The following is a 27,626-nucleotide window of genomic DNA, read 5'->3' as shown; positions in this document are numbered from 1 at the left end:
TGGAATGCTTTGGTGCTCCCTCAGTGGGAAGCCCTTTTGCCCCAGGCCAGGCAATTTGGGGGGGCCCTGGACACCCCCACGCTGGTGTGAGCAGAGTGCAGCCACGGTGAGCTCCAGCCACTGCTGTGACCACACGTGGAGGGCCGAATACGTCCCATGGCTGTGCAGGGATCCCCAGTTTCACAGCCCAGCAGCTGCCCAAGGGCAGCTGTGGATGCTGAGAGAGGTTTTGCTGCCCTGAGACACAGGGAGGCTGATGAGACATTTTTCAAACAGAGAATTGCATCAGGATAGCCTGGCCAGGAGCTGCTGGGGGATGTACCCTGCATGCCCCAGCAGTCTGGAGACCCCAGACTCACCCAGCCAACCCCAGGCACTGGCTACACGGAGATCCCTAACCCACAAACCCACCTCACTCCAGATGGGAAGCAGCGTGGCAGTTGCAGGGCACCTCACTCCCTGGGGTTGCAGCCCAGGAGTTCAGAGCCACTCCAGGATGCCCCAGGGTCCTTCTGAGGGTCCTCCTGAGGGTCCTCGTGCAGGAGGAAAGGGCAGGGAGAACAGGAATCCTGGGGCTCAGCTTTCATCCATCCCCACACTGGGCTCTGTGTGGTCACAGCACGATGCCAGTGCTGGGGTCTGGGTCAGCTCCTGCCCCATGGCTCCCTCCAGAGCCAGAGGAGCAGCCCCTGAGGGGTGGCACGTGCTTCACACCAGAGCCTGAGATGCCTCATCCCTGTGTCACCAAGATCAAAGGCTGTGAGGAGGGACAAACAGCGGCCAAGAACCTTCCCAGTGGTGCAGGGCTGGATGGAGGGATGCCCAGTGCTGTGTGCTTGGAAATGCAGCTCCCAGTGACTGGAGATCCTCACCCACACCTGGGGACCTCCAGCAGAAGATGAAGGAGAAAGCAACTCTTCTCACCCTGACCAAGTCCACGATACTTTCATCATCTCAAGGCTGAAAGCAACTGTAACTTCAGGCTCCCGGAAACTTCAACTCTGTGTGTCCAAGCACTGACCATATCCTAAACCAGGGATTTTCAGGGTCCCTTTCAAAGATCCCAGACACAGATGGAAGTTTATCCCAGAATATCCTGAGTTGCAAATGACTCACAAGGATCATCGAGTCCAGCTCTGACATGAATGACCCATACAGATATTGACCCATGACCTTGGCATTACTAGGACCATGTTTTAATCAACTGAGATGATCTCAGGTTATGGTTCATCTTCTCCCTCCAAGACAAGGAAGTGGCTCAGCACCATGTCCCAAAGGGAAGGGTACAGTGCCATGTGTCCCCCTTCAATAGCCCCCTGCACCCGGGGGGTCCTGCCCCTCCAATGCACCCAGAGGGAGCTGCACCCTCATTTTCAAGCATCTTGCAGTTGGAAGGAGGTCACCACCTCTTCCCAGTCTGTGTGGGACAGTGGGACCCAACACACCTCGAATTGGGAAGGTGTGTGTGAGAAATGCATTCAATGAGAAAAGGCCTGAATCATCCCAGAGGAACCTGCTCCCTCCCCTTTCTCTCAGGAGCCCTGAAGCTCTCCCAGCCTTCCCACCACGTTCAGGCTGTGCAGTGTTTTCCTGCCCTGCTCTTCCCAGCAGGCAGCTGTGGCCCAGGCAGCCCCCGCTGCTCCGGCATAATGGGCTCCGGCTGCCTCTGCCCCACCTGAAACCACACACAGCCTTTGTTTCGGCCCTGCAAGAGCCAACAGACACTTCCAGAACTCCCTGAAAAAACGAAAAAAAAAAAAGAAGGCTCTGTGACTCTTCCCTGACCAGGCTTTCACCTTAGCTCCAGGGTTTTCCAGGCTGCAGACACGATCTCATTTCCCCCTGCCCCCTCCCAGCCCCGGCAATTACTACTTAAGCTGTTAAAACAAGCGTGGCCAGTCTGGTACGAAGTGGAAAATCTGATCCTAGGGAAGAGAGAAGGCAGGGGAAAAGGGAGGTCAAGGGGAGGTGGGCTGGGAGAAAAGGATCAGACAAGAAGTCTCCCTCCACCCCAGGAGCAAATCCCCCTTCCCTGGGGCTCCCAGTGCCTCCAGAGGCCACCCTGGTGTGACACTGGTGCTGCATCCTCTCCGTTTCAGTCACATTTATTTATCCCAGGACGGCTTCCAGCTTGTTCCAGTCCGGGCAGGATGGGTGAGTGCTCCCCCAGCATCACCCCAACCCAAAGAAGGCATTTAAGGCTTTGGCTGTACTTGTAAACCTGACCCTGTAGAGCAGGGATGGACACAATTCCCAGCAAGATGCCAGGGAGCCCAGCTCCCTCCAGCCACCGATAGGACCAGCCATGCTGGAGACGAGTCCGTGTTTTCTTAGAGCTCTACCACCCCAAAACTTGATTCTGTGAGAATCAAGAACAGATTTAGCCTCTGCATGTACAGAAAAAGGGCCAAGAGCCACCACAGCCAGGAATCATGGCTGAAAAGACTCCTCAGAACATGTAATTTAAGTGATTATGTGGATGACCTGGAAGTGGGAATACACACCTGCACCACAAGCAGCCCCAAATCCCCAGGTATGGGCAAACTACCACCTTGTCCCTTCAACCTCTTTCCAGCCTACACAAAAACAGATACCACTTTTCCACCTTTCAATTGGTAGTTCAAAACAAACAATAAGACTTTAATTTATACAAAACAAAACCATGTAGAATCAGCTGAACAACACTGACTGTACAAAGGAATAAAAAAATAAAAGGATAGTCCAAAAAAACCAACTCAGGAATGGTACAAGTGTTGGAGAGCAGCTACAGACTAGTGTTGACATCAGATGCAAGAATTGTTTCCTTTTAAATTAAAAAATAAAAAAGTTTGTTGCTGGGCAATCACTCCAGGAGTTTTCCATCCTCACTGCAGACAGGATCCGTGAGACTTCAGAGCGTGGCAAAACCCAAACCAACCGCAGGGAAATGGCATGGGGAGGTGGCACACGTGGCACAGCCAAACCAAAGCAGAGGTACAGCGAGTTCTGGGACATGCAGCAGCTTGGTGGTTTGAGGAAGGAGCCCTCCATCCCTCTTCGCCCCACACACCGGTGCCGGAACAGCCGCCCCCGCGGTGCCCGGGTGGCGTTTCCCGGGAGAAGCCGCCGGTTTTGGTGCCCATCACCTGTTGGCCGTATATCCCCGGGCTGCTGAGCCAGCGATTGTCTTCTGCTGTGTGTTAAGTGATGGGAGACAGGTGCCAGCCATCCCAGACAGGTTCTCCAAATCCCCCGGCCTTGTGCCACCGCGCCAGGCCCGGCCCCGGCTTTGCTCTCGAGCCAAAGCACCACTACAAAGGATTCTTCTCCCCCTCCACCTGCCTGGGGTTTAATTCTCTCCCCGCTCACTTGAGCTGGGTGATAAAGCAGAGATAGAGCTGAGCCAAGAGACCTGTCCCTGTTGTGTTCTGCAGAGGGGAGGGGAAGGCTTGGGCACCTCCCAGGTCGGTGAGGGAGCACAGGACAGGGTTGTCCCCACCAGGTGACGTGTCCCTGCCCAGACACGGCGGGTCCGTCAGCCACGCGGCAGCCGCTGCGGCTTCATCCTGCCCACACGGTGCCACAAGCGGCTTGGGGAGGGGGAGCAGAGCAAGCCCAGGCCTGGAGGAGCTGCTGGTGCCAGGAGCAGGAGGGCAGCACCGTACAACTTCACCTCCCACCATGCTACTCACAGCCTACATGCCCTGGCCACCTACGAGAATCAGAGCCAGAGCTCAGCCCCACTGCCAGGCCCCCTCAGCTTTTGGGTAAGGGCTGGGTGTTACTTCTCAGCTTCCAGGTGAATTCCCAGCACAGGCCAGCCATGGGATGAAGCCAGGGAAGTGGGTGCACTTGCTTGACAGAAGATGCATCTGAAACTCTTGCCCCTCCAAAATCCAGGAGCTGTCCTACTGAGCAAAGCAGTTTGCTCTCCCGATCTCCTGGGACTGCCCCAAGAGCAAAGTGACTTTGCCACTAAGGGACCTGGGGATTGCTGTTTCCCCACCCCAACCTTTCACCTTCCCAGTCCCTGCTCCTTCATGATCCAGTGGGAAAAGCTGCTTCTGCCCTTTCCCACTTTCATCCAGGAGGAGCCACAGCAGCGTGAACTCAGGCAGTGTCTTTGGGAAAGCAAAGCTGGAAGCAGCCAGGATCCAGGGGCTGTCACACAGGGTGGTGCTATGGATGGAGGGCTCTGGAAACAACAGCCAAGGCTTTGCAGCAATAAGGGACAAAATTCAGCATTTTTCCTCTGCTTTAGGCACGATGCTACCACCCCCTGCTCCCAAATCCCCAACGACAAGGCGCAAAGCAAGCAAGGCATCAGTCTGACCCCAGAGCTGCCTTTTCCTCCTGCCTGCCAAAAAACCCCAGTCCCCAGAGACCTTGGCCTCTTCCCTCTGCCCCTCCAGCCACTGCCATCCCACCCTGCCTTCAGCACTCACAGGTTCTAGGGAATGACTGGAATAAAGCAGCTTGGGGCATGTTCCACACCAATCGTCCTTTCCTTCTGCACGTGGTCTTTAAAAACACCAGCACGAGCCGGGGGGGTGAGGCAAAGTCTCTTAAAGCATTTACGTGTTTTCATCAGAAAATCCTCCACTTCCCCCCTTTGCTGACACTGGGAAAGTCAATCCAGTGCTTGTATTTACACGGCTGCATAAAATTTTCCCTGACTGCTTCTTAAAAAAACCCTTAAAAAACAAGTGATATATATATATATGTATAATATTTACATAAATAAGCGAAGGCGGCGAGCACAGCACTGCCTTCCCCTTTCCAATTGGCCAACTCTTGCCTTGTTTTCTGGTTTTTTTGGCAACAGCAGGTGAACATCCCGGTGAAAACTGTCATTATTCCCCTGTCCCTGTTTCTTTGTGTCTATATCCAGTGACCACTATTGCACCAGCAATCTGTTCAGGAGGCCAAGAGTTAAAGTTGCAGCACACACTCTCCTTGCCTACTCCCTTAAGCCTCTCAATCTTCCATTAAATCCATTGCTCCATTGAGACTGGATGAGCTTTTTTCCCCTTCCCCCCTCCCCAACCCGGCAGCTGCTGAATTTTCCACTCCAGGCCGAGAGGCAAAGCCCAAAGCATTCTTGGAGGGTCACTTGGCAGATCCCGTCCCGCCAGCGCCGCGGGATCCAGCCGGCACCACGCTTCTTCCTATGCCAAGCCAAAACGTGAGCACATTCCTAACGCTTGTGCGTGCCATTGGAAAAGCAACCCATCATCCGAAGGGATCCGGCGGGAAGGGGTTCGGTGTGCAGACAGCTGTACATCGGTGGGTGGGCGCGGATCCGACAGAGGCTCAGGTGCCCATCCTGCTAAGAGATCTTGCAGTTGTTGCGTGAGCAGTTCTGTGGGGGGCTCTGGGGCGGGCGGATGGACTTGGATCTCTTCAAGCTGTTCCCTTTGCTGCTGCTCCCGCCGCCGCTGCTGGCCAGGGAGTAGGAGCGGCCGTGCATCATCACCGCGTTCATCCCGTTGGCCATGGAGAAGGACTTCAGGTGGCTCTTGATGGTGACAGGCAGCGGCAGCTTGTCGATGAGATGCACCGGGGTGCAGGACACGATGGCTCGGCAGCACAGGTCCTGTAAGCTGAACACTGGTGGGAGAAAGGACCACACAGTCAAAGGCCAAGAGATTTCCTGAACTGCCCTGAACCCACAGCTATTCCTTATGCTGCGCAGCTCCGGCTCCTCAGGGAGATGCCAAGAATGATTGCACGTGAGCCTTGAGTAGGGAGGTTGGTTAGGGCAAAAGCTTGGGGAATCAAGGTAAGCTTTGCTGTTAGAGGTTTGTGCTTTGCCAGCCACCAGCTTTGGTGTCAACACAGGGTTAGGCACTGCCAGCCCTCCCCTACTCAGCACCTGGGCCAGCAGGGCCTGGCTGACATTCCTGACAGACACTTGGCTTCCCAGTTCACCCCTTGGCAGCCAGGTCGTGCCCAGGAAAGAGGCAACTCAGTAAGTCCTGAAACAGGACAGTGTCTCTTGGGACCTGGTCTGGGAGATGCAGATCTCTGCTGAACCCCCTGGCCACGCAGACCCCACCAAGCCAGAAGAGCACTCTGCCCCTTCCCACTTCCCAGCAGCCTCTTAGCTCAGCCTGCATCATGTGGGCCTGCCCTGGGAAGTCCCTCTCCTTGGAGGGGAATTCCCAGCCAGCGGCCACACGAGGGCACGCGTGATCCTCCTCCCGCCTCCCGCCGGAGCCACGCTGCGATTCCCGAGCACGCCGCTCCTGAGCAGGCACAATCCCGTTCCCGAGCAGGCACACTCCCGTTCCCGAGCAGGCACAATCCCGTTCCCGAGCAGGCACACTCCTGTTCCCGAGCAGGCACAATCCCGTTCCCGAGCAGGCACAATCCCGCTCCTGAGCAGGCACACTCCTGTTCCCGAGCAGGCACAATCCCGTTCCCGAGCAGGCACAATCCCTTTCCCGAGCAGGCACACTCCCGTTCCCGAGCAGGCACACTCCCGTTCCCGAGCAGGCACACTCCCGTTCCCGAGCAAGCACAATCCCATTCCCGGGCAGGCACACTCCTGTTCCCGAGCAGACAGTCTCGCGTTCCCGAGGAGGCACACTCCCGTTCCCGGTTCCTCAGCAGGCACACTCCCGTTCCCGAGCAGGCACACTCCCGTTCCCGGGCAAGCACACTCCCGTTCCCGGGCAAGCACACTCCCGTTCCTCAGCAGGCACACTCCCATTCCCGAGCAGGCACAGTCCCATTCCCCAGCAGGCACAGTCCCATTCCCGAGCAGGCGCATTCCCGTTCCCCGGCAGCCACACTCCCGTTCCTGGGCAGGCACATTCCCGTTCCCGGGCAGGCACAATCCCGTTCCCGAGCAGCCACACTCCCGTTCCTGAGCAGGCACACTCCCGTTCCCGAGCAGGCACACTCCCATTCCCGAGCAGGCACAGTCCCATTCCCGAGCAGGCACATTCCCGTTCCCAAGCAGCCACACTCCCGTTCCCGGGCAGGCACACTCCCGTTCCCGGGCAGGCACACTCCTGTTCCCGGGCAGGCACACTCCCGTTCCTGAGCAGACAGTCTCCCATTCCTGAGCAGACAGTCTCCCGTTCCCAAGCAGCCACACTCCCGTTCCCAGGCAGGCACACTCCCGTTCCCAGGCAGGCACACTCCCGTTCCCGGGCAGGCACACTCCTGTTCCCGGGCAGGCACACTCCCGTTCCTGAGCAGACAGTCTCCCGTTCCCGAGCAGGCACAGTCCTGTTCCCAAGCAGTCTCCCGTTCATAGAAACACAGAATTATAGAGGTTGGAAAAGCCCTCTAAGACCATCAGCTCCAACCGCTCCCCCAGCACTGCCAAGGTCATCACTATCCCATGTCCCCAAGTGCCACATCCACACCTTTTCTGAACATCTCCAAGGATGGGGATTCCACCCCTGCCCTGGGCAGCTGTGCCACTGCCTAACCACCCTTTCAGTAAATATATTTTTGCAGTATCCAGTCTGAACCTCCTCTGGCACAACTTAAGGCCATTTCTTTATGCCCTATCCATTCCCAAGCAGGCAGCCCACAGTTACAAATTCACTGGAAAGGTTCAGGAAAGGTCTGGGAACACAGCCCAGCCCCTGCCCACCATCCCTCTGTGACCTGCAGACTGTGACTCAGCAGCCAGGTTGGGGACAGGTGCCCAGGCAGAAAATTTAGAGACTGGGGCTGGCAAACACCATTTTCCCTCCCTGGTGAGCAGGAGCTGACGATCCATAAGAGAGCAGGTCAGCCCAGGAGCACAGATCTGCTGCTCAGACTGCAGTGGGACACAGTGCTACCTTCAGCCAGGAAGAACATGGGAACTGAGATTATTTTGCTTCAAACCCAACAGGCTGAGATGTAACATGGAATCTGCTTGTGGTTTGCCTCACTGCAGCACATGAACCTGGATATATGGAATACCCCAGCCCACTGCTGCCTGCTGCCAGCAGGGAGGAGGTTTAGCCTCTTTCAGCTCCTTGGGCTCACTCTGCTTCCCTCCAGAACTGGGGAGACAGGCTTGGGCAAGGGCAAGGACCAAGGTGCTTATGCTTGGATTCATCCCACACAGTCGTTGATTGCAGTACTTTCAAGCTGGGAGATAATTGCCCTCAGCCTCATCCAGAGTAAGTGGAAAGGTGGAGGATGCCCCAGAGCAGTGCAGATCCCAGACATGCTGAACTGCCCTGTGGAGCTGCCCAGCCCTGAGCCAGCACAGGCAGCTTGTGGCTCAGCTTCAGCTTGTCTGGCCCAAGGCATTTCTCCCTGTCAGGTGCACTGAGCTCCCACAGTTCCTCAGGAACACACCTCCCACGCAGCAGCCGGCCCCATCCATCCCTCTCTGTGAGCCCAGCCTGGCCCCACAGGGAGCATCCTGCTGCCACTGACCTCGGTTGGGTCTCCAGATCTTCTCCATGCCGTGTCGCATGAGAACGATGCGCGACAGCTCCGTGAAGGACTCGATGACGTTGAAGTTGCACAGGGGGCTCACCTCGAAGAAGGTCATGCAGTTCTTCTCGGCGTACGCGCGCGCCTGCTCTGTCGGCACCTGCCGCTTGAAGGCCAGGTGGAGCCTGTTCCCCACCAGGATCCGAGGGACACCCGGGGCATGCTGGAACAAGGAGAGGAGTGCAGAAATCATGGCTCACATCAAAGGCCCTGAGGGTACTTGGTGTGTTCAGCTGCACAAGAGGAGACTGAGGCAGGGGCAGAGGAGGGGCAGGCACTGAGCTCTGCCCTGTGGGACCAGGGACAGCACCCAGGGTAGGGTTGGGTTGGATCTCAGGAAAAGTTTCTTCCCCCAGAGAGTGGTGGGCACTGACCAGGCTCCCCAGGGCAGTGGGCACAGCCCCAAGGCTGCCAGAGCTCCAGGAGCGTTGGGATGATGCTCTGGGGCACAGGGTGTGACTCTTGGGGATGTGCCTGTGCAGCGCTGAGGGTTGGACTCCATGATCCTTGTGGGTCCCTTCCAAACAGCATATTCTGTGACTCTGTGGTTTTAGAGGGAACTTCCCTACCATTCCTGACCATTCCCAAGCCCTTTCCTACTACTCCAGATTTACACAGAGGTGGAGGGCAGGCACTTACTGCTTTGCCCTGCTCAGTACTGCACTGCCATTTTGTCCCCTCCATAACAGAGCCATTCCTGTTCCCGTATGAGAGGTGACACCTCTGGTGACACCTCCCCAGATTTCTGCTATAGTCACTGCACATGTTCTTCCCTTGCCTTACCTCATCTATTTCCTTTATCCATCGGTCTATCCCATCGAAGGACCAGCGATTAGTGATGTCGTACACCAAGAGAATTCCCTGGTGGCAGAAAACCAGAAGCAATCAGGAGGTTTCACAGTAGACAAAATGAAAACAGGGGGACACACCTGAAAGACCAACTCCCCCTGCAGAAACCAAGAGGCCAAGTGACAGAACGTTGCTCCAGCTGCACCATTTGTGTGCTGAGGGGGTAAAAACTGAGACTGGGCTGTGCTAATGTGTCCCAGGTCATGAGGGAAGGTTTTACTTCTGTTTTGGCTTTGGCATCCCCCAAATAATTTCCAAAGTTGCAGTCTCTACACAGGAGCAGGAACTGCCTCCATGGCTGTGTATCTGGAGGAGCAAACACACCTTTCTGTCACAAATCTGGTACAAACTCACTGAGGCACAAACAGTCTTTTTCTTTGCCCTTACAGAGAAGAGCTGCAGTCAGTGGTGGGGAGGCAGCAGGACAGGACAGAGATGATCAAGCACAACTCTCTCCATAACAGTCTCACTGTCAGCCCTGTGCTGACAAGGAAGAAGCTGAATGATGCCAGGAAGCCCCACAGCATCTCTGCAGGACTGAGCTCTCAGGATTGGGATCCACCCAAGCTTTGCTGAAGGTGTTGCCCACTGTCAGGGCCACAATGGCAGAGAACAACCCTTTCTTTTGACAAGAGGCAATGACAGCATCCTCAGGCCCACATCCACCATCCCTGAACACCACCCACATTCGTGACTCCCTTCCCAGTCACCTCTAGAGGTGCAGCACAGTGGTGCTGGCCCAGGACAGACACGACTCCAGGCAGGAGCAGCTCCTTGGAGTCTCCACCCTCACCCTGAGCTGGGCAGGCCAAAGGAGCATGGCCAGACTGTTGGCCACCACTCAGGCCCACAGCACCTCCCACCAAGGATCTTTTCCCTCAGAGCATCTCTGAGGACTGGCACAAGGAAGTAGGCTGTGCCTGGCCCTGCGGGCACACGAGTCAGCGTGGCAGGAGCCGCCGCTCGGTACCGGCCGGGCACGGCCAGCATTTAGGGAGCTGCCCTCAGCAGCAGCATTTCTCCAGCCCCACTGTTATTTTTCTGACTTCTTGTCACTCTCTTCTTTGCAATCAAGGGCATTCCAAGTGACAACAGGCACTCCAAGCTGACTTGGCAGAACCACAGTTGAAGATGCCCTGAAATGAGACCCAGGAAGGAGCACATGATCCTGTGCTGAGAGAGGAGACAATCCAGCTGGGAAGGCAGTGCTGGGTGAAAGGGAACCCAGCAGCAGCAAGACCAAGCTAAGGGCAAACCAAACCAGATCACTGAGCAGAACTCTCAGCAGGACCAGTTCTCCCTGAATCAGGGGAATCCACAGGAACAGCTGCCCCTACAGTGAGGCCCCAGCACAAACAAAGAGATCTGCAACTGGCAAAGGAAGGTCTCAGCTGGCAGCCTTGTCCTCCCTAGGAGGTGCCTGAATTCAGCACAGGGAAGGAGGGACTGACACACTGCCCAGCATCTCTCCTGGTATGAGTCAAGGACCATCAAAGCACCCTCAAATACCTGTGGAGTTGCTCCTTTATTCCTTGAAATGGAAGATGTGCCACACAGGTGGGAAACTCCAGCTCTCCAGTCCTTTCAAAATCCAGCTTTACAATCCCTGCTGCTGGCAAAGCCTGTGAGGGGCAGCCTGTACAGTAGCCATGTACCTGACACACCTCAAATTTATGAAAAAATAACCATCAACATGAGATGTGGAGCACACAGGAATGATAAACTGGCATGTGAGCCACAAAGGCACCTGAGGTCTCCCAGTGAAGTCACATCTGGAGCTGGCACTGTTCCCCTCACATGAACAGCAGCTTTCCCCTGAGTGCACTGCGTGTGCCTCGACCTTGTCTGCCTCTCTCTTGGCTCTTTCAGAATAAACAGCTGTCAAAGCCTGACCAATTTTATAATTTTATAACAATTCAGATTCCTCATTCTGGAAAATTCTGATTTTGAGCCTTCCCCCAACCTCACTGCACGGTGCTCCCACCCCAGGGAGTTGCTCTCCAGGCAAAATTTGCTGTTTCTGCCCTCACTGTCCCACCACCATCTCCACCTCTGCACCTGCACCTTCCGCAGAAAGGTTCACATGGACACAAACACAAGGGGAGGGGGCACGAAAGGCAAGTCAGGCCCAGGGGGCTGGATTTCATGTTTGATAGCCCAACAGAAAGACTGAACCCTTCAAAGTCTGGCTTTGAGGTTGTTTGGTGGAACCTGGAGAGTTTTCATAATGGCAGAAGGAGCTGTGGGTGGGAGAAGCATCTCCAGTGTCCTCCAAGGAAAGTCTGGAGCTTGTGCCTAGAGCCCATAATTTTTTGCAGTGCTATCTCCAGAACAGTCCAAAAACTTTTTACTCAAAAAGAATTGGAGGTTGTTTTTGTTTTGAAAAAGAAGAGGATCAGTTTCTCCCACATTTAGAGAGGAAAAATAAGAAGGAAGTAATGATTTTCCATAATTAAAAAAATGCACGAACCCAAAGATACTGCTTTTCAAGAACCCAATCTAGAAACACCTATCAGCAAGATACATCACATTCTAAGTGCATATTTAAAAAAATACTCTGAGCTTTCTTTGAATTTTTCCTCTATTTGTTTGGATTTCCAGCCTCCAAGGCCACGTGTGAGAATGAATGAGAGGCAGGAAATTACGAGGCAAGGATTTGATGACCCCCTTCCAAGACAAACGTCCAGCAGGATAACTAAAGTCTACTTCCTTCATTTCTGGACTGACAAGTTCCTTTAGCCAAGAGAAACAGACCCAAGACCTAGTTAGTGCTGACTGTTCCTGCCAGGAATATGCTTTAGGAGGAGAGAGCTTTTAAGCTCACTGGCAGCTTCTGCCTGGATCTTCTTTAAATAGGAATCAGGATAAAACATCAGCAAAAATGCAGCTCCGTGTTCTCAGCAGGGTGGAAGGTCAAGGCTACGATTTCTAAAAGCAGGAGATGACACCCTGTGTGCCAGCTGGGCCTCCAGGCCACACCACAGCTCCAGCAGGCACGTTTACAGGGAGGATTGTCCAGGAAAGCTCCCCAAGCTCAGCAGACACCAAGGCCAAGTGTCTGTGCCCTGCTCTGCCCCCACCCGGCCCAGCCCAGCTCTGCTGCAGCTCAGCACGGGCAAGGCACAGCTTCCCAAACCTCTGGCCAGCCCACGGTGCTGCCAGATAACACTGTGCTTCTTCCAAGTGGCGCTGGCACGCTCCAGACACCACGTCTGCAGAGCACACAGCCCAAATCCACCCTGTCATTACATCTCTCCCCCAGAGAGAACAGCACTCAGCCATGCACACAGGGAGGGCTGGCTCCCTCTCTGCAGACAGCTCCAAGTGAGATCTGTCAGGTTTTTTTAAAGTCTGCTTTGGAATAACATGCACAGAATTTTAATTTCCTCCACTCAACAAATGAACAGTTTCCCATTTGCAGCCTAATTTGTTCTCTAAGTGCCTCGATGGCTGTCAGCTCCCTATTATCTCCATGGCTCTTGATTTTGAGCTTCACAAAGCCCTTTTGTGAGCATTGTGTGCCCCAGGTTCCCACAGCACAAAGTGAAGAGCTCCATGCTCAGCTTCTCAGACCAAGGGTAGTCTGGACCCCTCACAAGAGCCTTCCTTCTCTTCCTCCTCAACCTGCCTGCAGCTCTTGTGTGAGGTAGGAGATGACTGGACTCATCCCCAGAACCATCTCAAGTCTTTTCATGGTTAGTTTTCACAGATCATTCCCATTCTGGTGTTGTTCCACACTACTGGTATTGGCACAACTCTCAGCATAGCAGTGACAGAAATTTCCACATGAGTGAACAAGGAACACTGAGAGATCACCAGTTATTGTATCCAGCAGCACATGTGGACACTTTCTCTGCCAAAACCCACACTTGTTTCCAGCAGGAGCTTACACAAAGATCTGTCCACATAACCATGGTGGTGGTGGGGAAGAAGCATCTCTGTCTGCTTAGAGCAGGTTTGGAGCAGGTTTATAAGCAATAAGCTTTTAAAGGTGAGAGGAAATCAGCATGTTCACTCTCAGTGCAGAGCAGGCTTGCCCAAGAACACTTCCCAGCTGCTTCAGGAGCTGGATCTCCAGCACACAGGGAACTGCTGGGAGCACTCACAGGGCTGCCAAAGGCCTCAGCCCAGTGCAGGAGGTGACAGATGGTCAGGGAAGTGTCACTCGCTGATATTCTCCCCTGATGGAAAAAAGCTGCTGCTGAAGAAGCCTGAAGACCCCCAGACTGGATTTCTCTGGCCCACAGGATGAAGCAAATGCTGAAGATGCAGTGCTGACAGGAACCAGAACACACAGCCTGTCCCTCCTGCCCTTTTGGAGCTCCGTTCGGTCATGGCTTTCCAGCTGGCACCTGGGCCTTGGCTCGTGGGCAGCTCCATCCTGGTGCCAGACCATTCCCAACACCACAGCACTCGGGGGGGTTATTTAGCCCTCAGCTTTTGATAAATATTTTGGCAGGCAGGGCAGGCTTCTCCAGTAGCTGGACAACCCCATCTGAATGACCCAAGGGAAGGCATTTGTGGCCACCAAGAAAGCACAACTTACACTTGAGTCTGCTGAGCTGCCAAAAATCCACCACCACCTTCCTGCATGCTAAGAAGCCCTTAACTGGGTAAACAGCAGCTCCTCAAAACACCTCCCTAAGCAGAACTCAACTTGTTCATCATTCCTTTAAGGCTGCAGCTTTGCTGTAAAATGGGAAGATTTTTGACACTGTCTGGGAAGAGTTTGGCACTTTCAGAAACAGTTTAAATCACTGGCATGTGAGGACATCAGGAATGATCCTAGCACTGCTTCTTCCTGGCTAGATCAGGATGCACCACTGCAAGTCTTTCTCTCCTCTGTGATGACTCTTGGAATAGTTTGCATCTGCTCACAGCAGCCAAAAGAGCCCCAGCTGCTCCCCACAGCCTAGAGCAGTGTGCCAGCTCTGCTGCTGGGATAATTGAGACCTTGAAGCCAAGCTGAATAGGAGCAGAAGTCCAAGAAGAAAAAAAAAGATTTCTGCAGCACCTTTAAGCATCACTAAATACCATTCACCATGTCCTAAGCTGTGACAATTAACATAAAAATCCTTCTGCAGCACTGCACCCTCCACACCCCCAGCGGGTTCTGCAGGGTGCAACACTCCTGGCTTCCACCTCCACCTCCCTGGCCCTGCTGTCCCCATGCCATGGCCTGCACACCCTCCCTGTGCCTGGAGGCCAGTGCTCTGCTAGCCCAGACACAAATGCTCCTCTTCTGTCCCTGAGTGAGACCCTGAAGTGATGTGGGCAGGACCTGCTGGCCCAGCAGACCCCGAGAGGGAAGGGATGAAGAGGAAACTCAATCCCCAGAGAGGCCAGAGAAAAGGAGGGAGGTCCCAGGCACAGCAGCACCCACAAACCTCCCCCTTGAGCCCAGGAGCTCGGTGTGTCCCTAATGAGATCAGCCCTGCTGGGCAGGGCAGGGCAGGGAGAAAGGCAAGAGCCTGTGATCCTCACAGCACACCCAGCAGCAAATGGAGCTGGTCTGCCCTGGAAGGAGGGGCTGGTCCTGGTTCAGAACCACCTCACCCAGGGCAGGGAGGCTGCTTTGCTGCAGGTGTTTTCCAGAGGAAGAAGTTCCTGCTGAACATGGAGGACACACGTATGGACCCAGGCAAGTGGTGTGGAGTTGAAATCAGGGAAGGCTTTAGGTACTCGAGTCCTTTCCATGGGGAGGGAACAGCCTGAAGTTCAGCCTGAGCACTGCATGAGGCTGTGCTGGGGGGGAAAGGAGGATTCCCAGGAAGGTCTGCTTCCTATCTGGAGACTGTTTGTCCACTTTGCAACCTCTCCAGGGATTACTTCAGAAGATTCAATTCTTATCACCACACTCCAGAAGCCATAAGGAGTGCATGGGACAGTCCAGTGCTTCCCTGAGGCACTTCCATACCCAGTATTCCCTCAATGGCTATTCAGATCCCAGTGAGGGCTGCCAGGCTGCTGTGCCAGCCTCCAGTTCTCACAGCTAACCTGTCAAAATTCTCTCTGGAACCTCATTCTTCAAGCTCCCCTTGTGCTCCTCCAACCTCTTCTCAGCAAGAACCTTCTGCAAATTCTCAGTGTGCAGCTGCTCTTGGCCAGTTTACACCAAGTTGTTCTTGTATAAATATCACTCTGCACTGCAGACAGAGCTTTTCCCACCGTGGCATCTCTGGTCTCTGGATTTATTCTTTCTGAGCTTTTGGCTTTTAGGTTAAAAAATGTCTTTCTCTTGCCTCTGATGGGATTTGCATCAGCCTTCCCATGGCAGAAGTCTTGGAGTCTGATGATTCCAAGACAGCAGAGAGGGAAGCAAACAGCTGAAATCAGCACAGCACACAGGCCTGAGTACATCTTGGAGACTCCACCTGGAGCACTGATCCAGCTCTGGGGCCTCCACCATCAGATGGATGTGGACATGTTAGAGCAGGCCCAGAGGAGGCCATGGAGATGCTCCAAGGGCTGGAGCCCCTCTGGTCTGGGACAGGCTGGGAGAGCTGAGGGGGCTCACCTGGAGAGGAGAAGGCTCCAGGGAGACCTCAGAGCCCCTTCCAGTGCCTAAAGGGGGTCCAGGAGAGCTGGAGAGGGACCTGGGACACAGGATGGATGGACAGGACAGGGGGGAATGGGTCAGAGGGCAGGGTTAGATGGGATATTGGGAAGGAATTTTTGGCTGTGAGGGTGGGCAGGTCCTGACACAGGTTGGGCAGAGAAGCTGTGGCTGCCCCATCCCTGGAAGTGTCCAAGGCCAGGCTGTTTGGGGCTTGGAGCATCCTGGGCTGGTGGAAGGTGGTCCATGGCAGGGGGTGGAATGAGATGAGCTTTAAGGTCCCTTCCAACCCAAACCATTCCATGATTCTAAATCAGAGACTCAGGAGCATTTTATTTCTTTCCATACCAAGACCACACTGGGTCAGGTTGTATTTATGCTCAAGTCATGCCAGAAGGAGTCAGATTCTCATGCTGAAAATAACTGGAGGTGTTATCACACAGCCATTTGTTATTCAAAACAAACAGTCCTTCTGCTTTGGTTAACCATTCAGAATATGAATTTAGACACTTTTGCCTTCCATTGAAAGATGTTGGGTTATTTAGGAGAGAGAGAGCCTGTACTCCTGTTAATACAGGAATATCACTGTATCACCACATGGGAGCCAACCACTTAAAGCTGAAAACAACCTGAGTTTTCCTCCAAGCCACCTGGAGCAGCCTGTACAAGGACTCCAGTCACTGGTTGTCAGGAGGCTTTTCACTGTGTTCATTTCCTGGACACTTTCAGAGGGGCAGTACAGACACTTCCCCTGGGAACTGTTCCTCCTCCTCCTGGGCTGACCTTCTCCTTAGGGCTGGTTTGCTGCCTGGAAGGTGGGAGCCAGGTGGGAGTTGGTCTCTTCTCCCAGGTAACAAGGGAGAGAGGAAACAGCCTCAAGTTGTGCCAGAGGATGATTAGGTTGGATATTGGAGAACTTTCTTCCCTGAAAGGGTGGTCAGGCCCTGGCACAGCTGCCCAGGGCAGTGGGGGGTCACCTCCCTGGAGGTGGCCAGAGACATAGCAGTGTGGGGCTCATGGGTGGACTCCATGATCTCAGAGGGCTTTTCCAACCTTTCTGGTTCCATGAAGCATTCAATTTAAAGGTCCCCCTGCCTGGTGATGAGGTCCATTGTCTCTCAGCCTCACTCCTGGGAGGGGCAGGCAGCAAGATGGGTGAGGCAAACCTCAGGTGGGAGTCCCTGCAGCAATGCTGATCAATACAGCACAAGGGCAGGACTTTGCCTCCAAAGAAAAGAAGGCTGAGAACTTCATTTTGAGGAAGGAAAAGAAAATGAAGCCATTTCCAGCTTGAGGTCAGCCAGATACATGACACCTTATGGCACCCATATGTAGTGCCCAGGGAGAACAGGCTGCAGGAACCCCATGGATGCAGCTCAGAGCTCCAGGCACATTCTAGCCAAACATGGACTTGTCTTTCCATCCCATTCAAACATTCTCATCTCTACTTATCTCACCTTCCCCCTCTGCCCCAGTTCCCCCAGTGGCAGCAGCAGGTCCCAGTTCTGGTGCAGCATTTGCCCATAGGCTGCACCAAGGGGAGAAGTTCTCCTGTTCAGTGGCTGCAGACAGAGGCAAAAGCTCTCAAATGGCATTTCCAGACAAATTAATTGTTGCTTTCTGTTCCCAGACTGACCAGGGCACCTGACACAGTGAGGCCTCAGAAAAAACTGGACCAATAAGCTCTGTGGTCACCAAAACCCACACTGACCTGTGCCTTTTCAACTGGTGTGGGAAGTGATGTGGCCTCAAGCCCACAGGTTCCATTAGGAAGTTGTGGAGTTCCCATCCCTGGAAGTGTCCAAGGCCAGGCTGGACAGGGCTTGGAGCAACCTGGTCCATGGAAGGTGTCCCTGCCTGGCAGGGGGTTGGAACAAGATGAACTTTAAGGGTCCTTTCAAGCCAAACCATCCTGGGATTATGTGATTGCAGCTCCAGACTTTTATGAAATGTGTAAGGGCAGAGGGAAACTTAAAGATAAACTCAGACACAGGACTGAGCATGTGAACAGGAGATCCTGTGCTCTCCCACTGCAGAACTCCAACACTCCTTGCCCTGCACTTCTGCACCAGGAAATTGGCCTCTGCTTCAAAGGAGCTGCCTCAAAGCACCCAGACCACCAGAGATGTGCACAAACATGAATGAACAGGACACCAGAGGAGATCTCAACCTCACAGCCCAGGTGAGGTGCTCCCATGTCTATGGCACAAGTGAATTTGCAGGAAGTCTCAGGGAAAAAGAGCAAGATGGATTTTGCCAGTTTGCAAAGCAAAGGTCCTACAAGGAGCAAAAAAGCCAAGAGTGGCAAGAGATGGAATGAAAGTGGCAGTTTCCTAAAGGCTGGGAATGTGCCAGGACAGCAGCACAGTCAGGAGCTGACAGGCAGCTTCTGACTCTTAGTGTCTGGGAGAGGAAGAAGTTTCTCCAAAGTTTTCAATTTGGAAATAATAAGGTAAACACAGTAGTTCATGAAATTCAGGGAGACTTTATCCTGGAGAGACCCTGTCATGTCAAGGACAACAGAATGTGAGAAAGCACTAAAAGCAATTTTCCAGAGGACCAGAAGGATTTTTGTGCTTCTGAGGATCTCAGTGCTGTTCTGGACCAGGGCCAAAGGAGAAAGTCAAACTGCAAAGCTCTGCCTCAGGTTTTAAGGAACACACAGACTTACTTTACGATCCAGTCGAGCTGTTCCAGTTTCAAGTTTGCCTCAGACACACAAGTAGGAGCCACCCCTATTTTTGGAGCTGACTCAAAGGCAGCACAGCCTGGAACAGCTCCACTGGGAAAGCCAGTGTCATATTTAAACAAATCTGAGAAACCTCAGAAAGTAGGAGCTCCCACATCAAAGTTTAAGGCAGATCTAGAGCAAGAATTGCCTCATCCTCTCTAACCCCATCTCTAGAAATTAATACTGAGTATTGTCTGTACAGACCTTTTCTGTAGGAGTTTAGTAAAGTCTGCCATTCCCTTCCCTCTCTCCCCCCATTTCATATGAACAGAATCCCAAGAAACAAGATGCCTCTTGGCATCTCCAAGGATCCTGTTGATGGTCAATGCACTCCTCTTTAGAGCTCTTTACTACAGCAGGACAGATTTTTACAGTTTAAAGGAAAAGCAAATGTGCCCCATCACATCCCTGAGAGCAGCACTTACCTGGGCTCCTCTAGAGTAGGATCTGAAAATGGTGCAAAATCTCCCTTGCCCTGAGGTGTCCCTGAAACACAGAAAAGTTACAGCTAAGAAATGTGGAGAACTGACTCCCATACTGCACATCTCCTGCTGGACTTAGAAATAAAATCAGTGTTGATCTTGTCAGATCTTTAGAACACACACAGTGCTCTTTCTGGGGGGAAGGGTCCGTGGGTACATCACCACCTTTGGGTGCAGAGCTCCAGAGACTGTCACTGCCACTGTGCTTCCCATGGAGAGGGTACAGCCCAAACCACTCAGATGCAGCACTGCCTGGTGCTGTATGAGGGTGCAGGTCATTTTATTCCCCTGGGCAAAGGATTTTCAGTGTTGTTCCCTTCAGCCCACAGGAGCTCAAAGTCAGAGTGAGTCTGCAGAGCTCTCCCTGCCATGGAGAACACCTGACCTATGATAGGATGAATGTAACCACTCAGGGAGGAGAAATTGTCTTGCACTGCCTGGCTTCACTTACTCCTTCCAACATGTTTTCACCAAAAGCCGAGGGAATTCTCTTTATACCCAGATCCCTGACAGCCCTTGTTGATCCCACCCTATGGAGAGCTCAGGAACAGGACTAGGGAACAGTGTGACATTCAGGGGTTCTTCAGTCACTATAATTTTTACTGACTGTCTTAACATGTTGCACCTCAGTTTGACAACACTACCAGCACCCCCCAGTGCCTGTGGGAACATCTGGGACAACAAGGCAGAGCCCAGCACACCAATTTAACCAGGGTAATAAACACATTGTGATGTTTGTCCAATCTATTCTCTGGGTCACGATATAAGACACATTAATGACTCATAAGGCTGATCATTTGCCTTCTCAGTCCCAGATTTGCATCAGCTCCATAAGAAAGGCACTGGCCTCAAGTTCAGGACAGGCATTCCTTCAGATCTGAAGCTTAAAGCTTCCAGGGATCACATTATAGGCCCTGGACATCAATCTTACAGCCTGTGCTTACATCTCCTCCTCCCCTGACAATCAAATACTGGGTAAATAATAGTGAAAGATTACACTGAGGCATCATAAACTATTGTTATCAGCTTTTCAGCTCCTGTGCTGTGCTCCAGCTCAAGAATTGCAGTATAAAAAGAAGATGGTTTCAAGAGGGAAGCTGTAAGTTACTACACACTTGGGGCTGAAATGTTAAAATAGGCATCTTACAAGAGAGAGACATGAATGCAAGTGGCACATATAAACACACAGTCTAGAAGAGATAAATGAGCTGCTTCTGTTCTTTTTTGTAAGAAAAATGAGGACATTCAGCTTCAGAGAGCAGGGTGTAATTAAATCACCAAACTCCACACTGCCAGAGTCACTCTCTGAGGCTGAGAACGTGGCATTCATTCCTGTTTAACAATTCACACAGGATACCAATGCTTCTGTTCCTTGACTCAGGTAAGGGGCCATTTAAGTCCATGTTTTAGAACCTGTGTCATTTCCCACAAGATTCATGTGAAACTGAGTACATGGGCAGACTTCCCATCCCATCCCATCCCATCCCATCCCATCCCATCCCATCCCATCCCATCCCATCCCATCCCATCCCATCCCATCCCATCCTAATGCTATCCTATCTCATCCAAATGCAATCCTTTCCTATCTCATCCTAATGCTATCCTATCCTATCCTATCCTGCCCTGCCCTACCCTATCCCATCCTTTCTCTTTCATCTCCAGGATTGCTGTGTCAGCCTCTCAGCAGGTTAAACCTCAGACAAAGCCCAGCCAGAAGGACTCCAGCTGTCCCTTGGGTGCTGACAGATAAGGCAGGGGTTACCCCTCCCACTGAGTGTTCTCCCATCTCCATCCCAGTGTCTGGTCACTCCAGTCAGTCCTGCTCTCCAGGAGTTCATCTGACTGCTCTTGTTTCAATTTAATTTTCTCCTTTAGTCATTGAGAAATATTCAGCTGCTGAGGGACTAAAGGCTTCACCTAAATTTTATCTTCTCCTTGTCTACATTTCTCATCCTTGGATTTCAGGAAAATCCAGTATTGTTTCTAAAATAGTATTGCTCCCTCAGTGATCAAGAGCTGTGTGAGACCACAGAGTGATGGAATGGTTTGGGTTGGAAGGGACCTTATAGATCAACCACTTCCAACCCCTTGCCATGGGCAGGGACACCTTTCACCAGCTCAGGTTGCTCCAAGCCCCAAACAACCTGAACTTGGACACCTTCCAAGATGGGGCAGCCACAGCTTCTCTGCGCAACCCGTGCCAGGGCCTGCCCACCCTCACAGGGAAGGATTCCTTCCCAATATCCCACCTAACTCTGCTCTCTGGCAGTGGAAGCCACTCCCTGTGTCCTGTTCCTCCATCCCTTGTCCCAAGTTCCTCTCCAGTTCTCTTGGAGCCCCTTTAGGCACTGAAAGAGGCTCTCAGGTCTCCCCAGAACCTTCTCCTCTCCAGGAGAACACCCCCAGCTCTCCCAGCCTGGCTCCAGAGCAGGGGAGCTCCAGCCCTGGAGCATCTTCATGGCCTGCTCTAGACCTGCTCTAACATGTCCACGTCTTTGTTGTGCTGAAGATCCCAGACCTGGACACAGAACTGCAGGTGGGCTCTCCCAAGTGCAGCGGAGTGGGGGAAATGGTCAGGTGTGAAGGAGAAAGACTGAACTCACACCATTCCAGCAAAGAGCAGCAGCTGCTGCTCCACTGACAGAGAGGGGTCTGGTGAAGAACAGGCAGCAGCCTCACCATGCCCAGGGACATTATGTGCTCTCTGCAGCCTGGAATGCCCCCAGAGCCCCTGCCCTGCCCACCCAGCCTGCACTCCACTCACAGACACTCACCAGAGTTCCAGCTTGACCCTTCTGCCATCCAACAGGATAGTGGTGGTCTTGTAGTCAATTCCTGAAAGAAAAGCAACGAGAAGCTGAGCAAACACTGAAGGTCTCTGGAGATGCACAGGAACCCTGCTCTGCCCACCCAGATCCATCAGCTCCTGCTCACTGAAAGGGATGTTTTCTCTCCTTTGCTCTGCTGACTGTGGAGAGCTACAGAGGCTTGACAGGAACAGACTTCTGCTTCAAGGCAAAGACTGCTCTGCATCAGATTCTGTCCTTCCTCCCTAAAAAGAGTTAACCCCTACACTGCTCCTGACTTCTCCATTGTGGGATTAAACCTGTTAGAATTCGAGCTGTAGGAGAGGTTGGATGGGGCTTGCAGGGACCTGGCCTAGTGGAAGATGTCCCTGCCCATGGCAGGGGGTGGAACAAGATGAGGTTTAAGGTCCCTTCCAGCCCAGACCATTCCATGACTCTGTGAGATTCAGTGGTTTGCAGCATTATCCCACATGACAGTGATAAATTAGACTTTTGAGGGTTGAGCCACAGACAGGAACAATTTAGAAGCATCTTCACTGCATCAGTCTGCAGTCCCAGCACCTCTCACACATCCCTGCTTGCAGCCACGGGGCAGTTTGGGAGGTGGGTGACAGAGAACACCTGTCCAGGGAATGCTGTTCTTTCTTCGGAGCAGCAATGGGGTGTGGATCCCAGAGGGGCAGGGAAGGCAGGACACAATCCCTCCTTAGGAAGGGCTGAGAAGGCAGCACAGACATCACCTGCTTCCCACAGACAGCAGCACAGCCCCCTCCAAACCACAGCCCCCAGCTGTGCTGGCACACAGCTCATCACACACGGGGTGCCCAACAGCTCTGGGTACACAGGCAGCTTGTTAAAACTGGGACCTGTCTCACTGTCAGACAGAGAAGTTTAAAACAGGCAACTCCACCTGTTCAAACTGTGCCAAACTCACCCCTCCCCACGGCCCCAGGCACAGGGGAAGAGCCACAGCTGCACCTCCCACCTCCTTCCCCAAATCCAGGTGCCCAGGAAAAGCACCTTCTCTGCAAGCTTCAAGTGTTATGAAGTTGCTTAAACAAAGCACTGGGCACCACCACTGCACACCCACTGAAGCATCAGCTAATTGACAACCCTCTTTAATAAAGCAGAGCTGCTTCACTGATTAGATCAACTTTAGTTTTTCCTCTTGCCAATAGATATCAGACTTTGAATCTATATTAAAAGCTGTATTAAAATCTGTGTTACAACCTGCACTTCCCTTTTCCTTCAAGGAGAACCCTGCCCCAACAACCAAACAGACAAGGTTGTCAATAAAGCAAATGGATTTTTCTGAGTCATCTGCAGAAGTCCCCTGTTAGTGCCAAACAAATTAGATTTCAGCCTTCACAGGGTGCTATAAAAAGCAATAAAGATAATTATCTTAAATCTCAACTATTTCCAGTGCTTTATCACAGAAAACAGACAGTTTACATTTTATCTTCCTCCAGAGACAAGTGAATGATCTGTATTTATTTTCAGGCGGGTATAATTCTCCTTCATCCCCAGGGACAGTGAGGAGTAGTGGGAGCAAGGAGGGAACACCCAGACACCTTCCCCCAGCAAGGAGGGAACACCCAGACACCTTCCCCCAGCAAGGAAAGAGCATCCAGACACCTTCCCTCAGCAAGGAAGGAACACCCAGACATCTTCCCAGGCACTCAGCAATAGGACAAGGGGGCACGATGGGCTCAAGCTCTGCCAGGGGAAATTGAAGTTGGAGATCAGAAAAAAATTCTTTGCAGAGAGAGTGCTCAGGGATTGGAATGGGCTGCCCAGAGAGGGGGTGGATTCCCCATCCCTGGAGGTTTTTAAAGTGAGCTTGGCCGTGGCACTGAGTGCCATGATCTGGTAAAGGGCCTGGAGTTGGACCAAGGGTTGGACTTGATGATCTCGGAGGTCTTTTCCAACCCAATCAATTCTGTGATTCTGTGATTCCCCCAGCAAGAAGGGAACATCCAGACACATTTCCCCAGCAGTTCCTGAACCAGGATCTGTTGGGAAGGACTCATTAAGCCCAGTGCTCTGTTTCAGAGACTCTGCTCCACACAGAACCTCCTCCTCAGGCACAGGAGCTCCCTGCAGGCAGAGAGTCCTCTCTTAGTGCCAGCAGTGCAGGCACACGGATGGAACAGTCACAGGAGAGCACCAAGGAGGGGGAACAGTGTGCATTTCCAAAAATGCCACTGCTGAGGTGAAACAAGTTGCTTGACTATCAGCTCTTAAAAGTGAGAGAGGCTCAGCTTGACTGGGAAGAGAAGAAAGCTCATTAATGGAAATGTCAAACCCACAAAGATCTTCATGACGCTCCATACCCACAAACTGCCCATCCTACACCCTCAGCATGGGGAACATGAGTTCCCTGTCCCAAGGGTTCATGATTTGGTCACCAGAGAAATGCTTTAAATACTCCATGTTCATCTGAAACTACACTACATACTCTAACTCAGTGACAGTGACACCAGCATTGGTTGTTTGGATGGATGGATGGATGGATGGATGGATGGATAGATAGATAGATAGATAGATAGATAGATAGATAGACAGACAGACAGAGAGACAGAGATAAAATGTGGCCATGACTAAAGCTGCCAGCCAGCAGAAAATGCACTGGAAACCTTCTTTCATCCTGGTACAGCTGTTCCTTGCTCAACACATTCAGGATAAATAAACATGCCAGGCAAATGCCCTTCACAGTGATGGCACACACACAGAAGGTCTGTGAGGTGGAGGGGGACAGCACGAGGTTGTCCTTGTCCCTGCAGCCCTCCCTTCCCAGGGGACAGCAGGGCTGGCAGCCCAGAGCTCCTGTGGGAATTCCCAGAGCTCCCCACAATGGAGCAGCTCTGGAATGGTCTCCAGGCATGTGCTGCCCACCACACCTGATGCCAAATGCAAAAGCACAGAGAAAGGAAAGTACCAAGTCTATCCCTTCATAGTTTCAGGCAGCTGCCAGGCAAGGGGTTCTGTTGCCTGACTCAGGGCAATCAATCCGTGTGTTTGGGCAGAACTTCTCTCCTTGGCATGGGAGCACTGGAGGTGATGGGGGGAGGCCTTTCTGAGGATCACCCCGTGGTACTGCTGGGACAGTGGCCTCGGGTGGTCACACACACCTGAGTTAAAGCAAAGCAGTATCTGCTAACATGGGCTGCAGGAAAGGGCTGCACTTTTTTAACTTGCAGCCACCCAAACTGGGACTAGGGACTGAATTTACAACAGGTTTGGGAGCGAACTCTGCCAACAATCTCATGGATAAGGACAAAACCTGCACAATTGATGTTCTGGAGAAAATTTCAGCTTCCCTTTTCCAGAAACAGTCAGAGCACCAGGACAGCTCCCCGGGGCTCCCTTTTGGTCTGTTATTTTTCCAGCTGGTCAGCACCCTGGGCAGGACACAGCCCACAGGCACAGCTCTCCCACAGCGGGGCAGGATGGCCATGGCTCACTGCTGGCACAAAATCTGCATCCATCATGTGGCCTCAGAGTCATGGCACTCACTGCAGGGGTGAACACCAGCACTGGCACCTTGTATTTTGATCCCAGTAACACACACCCTGTCCTGGGCAGTAGCCCACAGCACTCCCCCATGTACAGCTGACAGGGAAGCTGAGCAGCCCAGCTCACTTTCCCAGCTGAGCCTACAGCTCAAGTTCAGCTTTGCCTTCTCCTTTGCAACAGGGACCTGGGGACAGAGTGCCACACCAGTCACAGATGCCACCTCAGCACAGAGGCTGCTGGCAGAGCGTGCCATGGCCATGGCCATGCCAGGGCTGCTCCTCTGCCTTTGCACTTCAGGCAAAACAAGGGAAGGGAAGTTTTTAAACTTTCCTTTCTGTAGTTCACAGAATCACAAAATATACTGAGTTGGAAGGACCCACAAGGATCACGGAGTCCAAACCTCAGCCTCGCACAGGCACAGCCCCAGCAGTCACACCCTGTGCCCCAGAGCATCATCCAAACACTCCTGGAGCTCTGGCAGCCTTGGGGCTGTGCCCACTGCCCTGGGGAGCCTGGGCAGTGCCCACCACCCTCTGGGGGAAGAGCCTTTTCCTGAGATCCGACCTGACCCTGCCCTGACACAGCTCCAGCCATTCCCTGGGTGCTGTCCCTGCCCTGGCACAGCTCCAGCCATTCCCTGGGTGCTGTCCCTGCCCTGACACAGCTCCAGCCATTCCCTGGGTGCTGTCCCTGGTCCCACAGAGCAGAGATCAGTGCCTGCCCCTCCTGAGGAAGCTGGACCTGCAATGAGGTCTGTCTCAGTCTCCTCTTGTGCAGCTGAACACACCAAGTGCCCTCAGTGTCCTCACAGGCTGCCCCTCCAGGCCTTTCACCACCTTTGCTGCCTTCCTGTGGACGCTGTCTGAGAGCTTCTCTCCTCTGTCTTTCTTACCCCGTGGTGCTGAAGGTGTCCCCCAGCAGAGCAGCAGCTCTGCAGGTAGCCCAGCATGGACACTCCAGCTGTGAGCCCCAGCAGGGCTGTGCTGTGCAAACCCCACACACAGGGTGAGGGACCAGCCCTGCCCGGCCCTGGGGGAGCAGCACCAGGGGAAAGAAACCACTCTTGTTTAAAGCTATTTTATATCAACTGATCTCCTTCTGAACCAACATCGAGCATGATGTAACAGAATGAATGAGGTTTGGGGAACAAGTCTGGGCTGTTCTCTCGGATTTACCACTTGGGATGACTCCTCTGCTGTTCTTCCAGCCCCGCTTCAGACTCCTGCTGACGCCATCCCAGCCCCATTCCTGGAGCAGAGCTGGCACAGAGCACTGTGCAGAGGGCTCTGCTGGCACCAACCTGATGGCAGACACCAAGTTCTCCTCTGCAGAGCCGGGTTTCATCCTCCCGGGCAAGGCTCCAGGGAATTCCAAACCTTCCCTGCTTTGGCCGACTGGTCTAAGGGAAACCCAAGAAAGCAAGTCATTTTCCCATGGGAATACACAGGATGTGTTGTAGGAAACTCTGACCTCTTCCAAATTACTCATGCAGTGCATAACACACTCTGCATTGCCATCACCTGGAAACCCCACACCCAGCCTGGGCTTAGTTCAGGCTTTCAGCCAAAGGTGACACCTGATGCGAACAGGAAAAGTAAAACCCCTCCAAGAGAAAGGATAATTTGTTTTCCCAGCACTTTGTATCAGGCTGTCAGTTCCCTTTCCCATCGGGAATTCATGGCTGGAGACAGGGGCATCTCCCCTCTGCCAAGCCCCTGAGCTGCACCTGCATGAGCGTGGGAACACAAGGGAGGAAGCAGCAGGCAAGCAGGTGCCTGGATCTGGAAGTCACACTGGAAAAGGGAGAAAGACAAGGGAGATGTGCTTTTCATGCTCTCCCTTTGAACAGATTGATGGCTCAGGAAAATTACTTTAAATAGCTCAAGTGAACAAGGCTCTGTAAATATTTACTGCTGAAACACAGCGGCCTCTGGGCTCTGTGTGGGTCTTGGTTTCAGAGAAAGGGAGACACGTTTGCTGTTGCAGATGTCCAAGGTGCCCTAAGGCCTGGGGGGGGACCAGAAGGGTCACCTCCCCTTAAAAAGGCAGATTTGGGTTAAACCTGAGAGCAGCACATGCCTTTCTCCTCCTTTAGCTTTCCAAGGAGATCCTCACTCAGTGCTGGGCTGAGAACAACTCCAGCCCTCAGGGTGCTGGAATATTGGCCAGAGCCAATACTGCATTTTAGTTACTGGTCCAAACCAAGAGTCCTCTCTAAATGATCCAAACACCAACAGCCCCACTGCACCTAC

At 52.9% G+C, this 27,626-nt stretch overlaps 1 protein-coding gene across 1 annotated transcript in view; it reads right to left on the bottom strand.

The window, feature by feature from the left end:
- Positions 1–2,581: 2,581 nt before the first annotated feature.
- Positions 2,582–27,626, bottom strand: part of RAB40C (RAB40C, member RAS oncogene family) — a 40,714-nt gene continuing 15,669 nt past the window's right edge. Inside the window, exons 2-6 of the mRNA XM_071571304.1 lie at positions 21,826–21,886; positions 18,995–19,055; positions 9,217–9,294; positions 8,374–8,596; positions 2,582–5,589 (exon numbers count right to left, since the gene is read on the bottom strand). Coding sequence (XP_071427405.1) covers positions 5,309–5,589; positions 8,374–8,596; positions 9,217–9,294; positions 18,995–19,055; positions 21,826–21,886 — 704 coding nt within the window. The 3' untranslated portion in view covers positions 2,582–5,308. The remainder of the gene's footprint in view (positions 5,590–8,373; positions 8,597–9,216; positions 9,295–18,994; positions 19,056–21,825; positions 21,887–27,626) is intronic.

Source organism: Pithys albifrons, chromosome 16 (assembly GCF_047495875.1).
Source record: "Pithys albifrons albifrons isolate INPA30051 chromosome 16, PitAlb_v1, whole genome shotgun sequence".
NCBI lineage: Eukaryota > Metazoa > Chordata > Aves > Passeriformes > Thamnophilidae > Pithys > Pithys albifrons.
The sequence above is the reverse complement of the archived record's forward strand: the minus strand, read 5'-3'. Positions and strand labels throughout refer to the sequence as shown.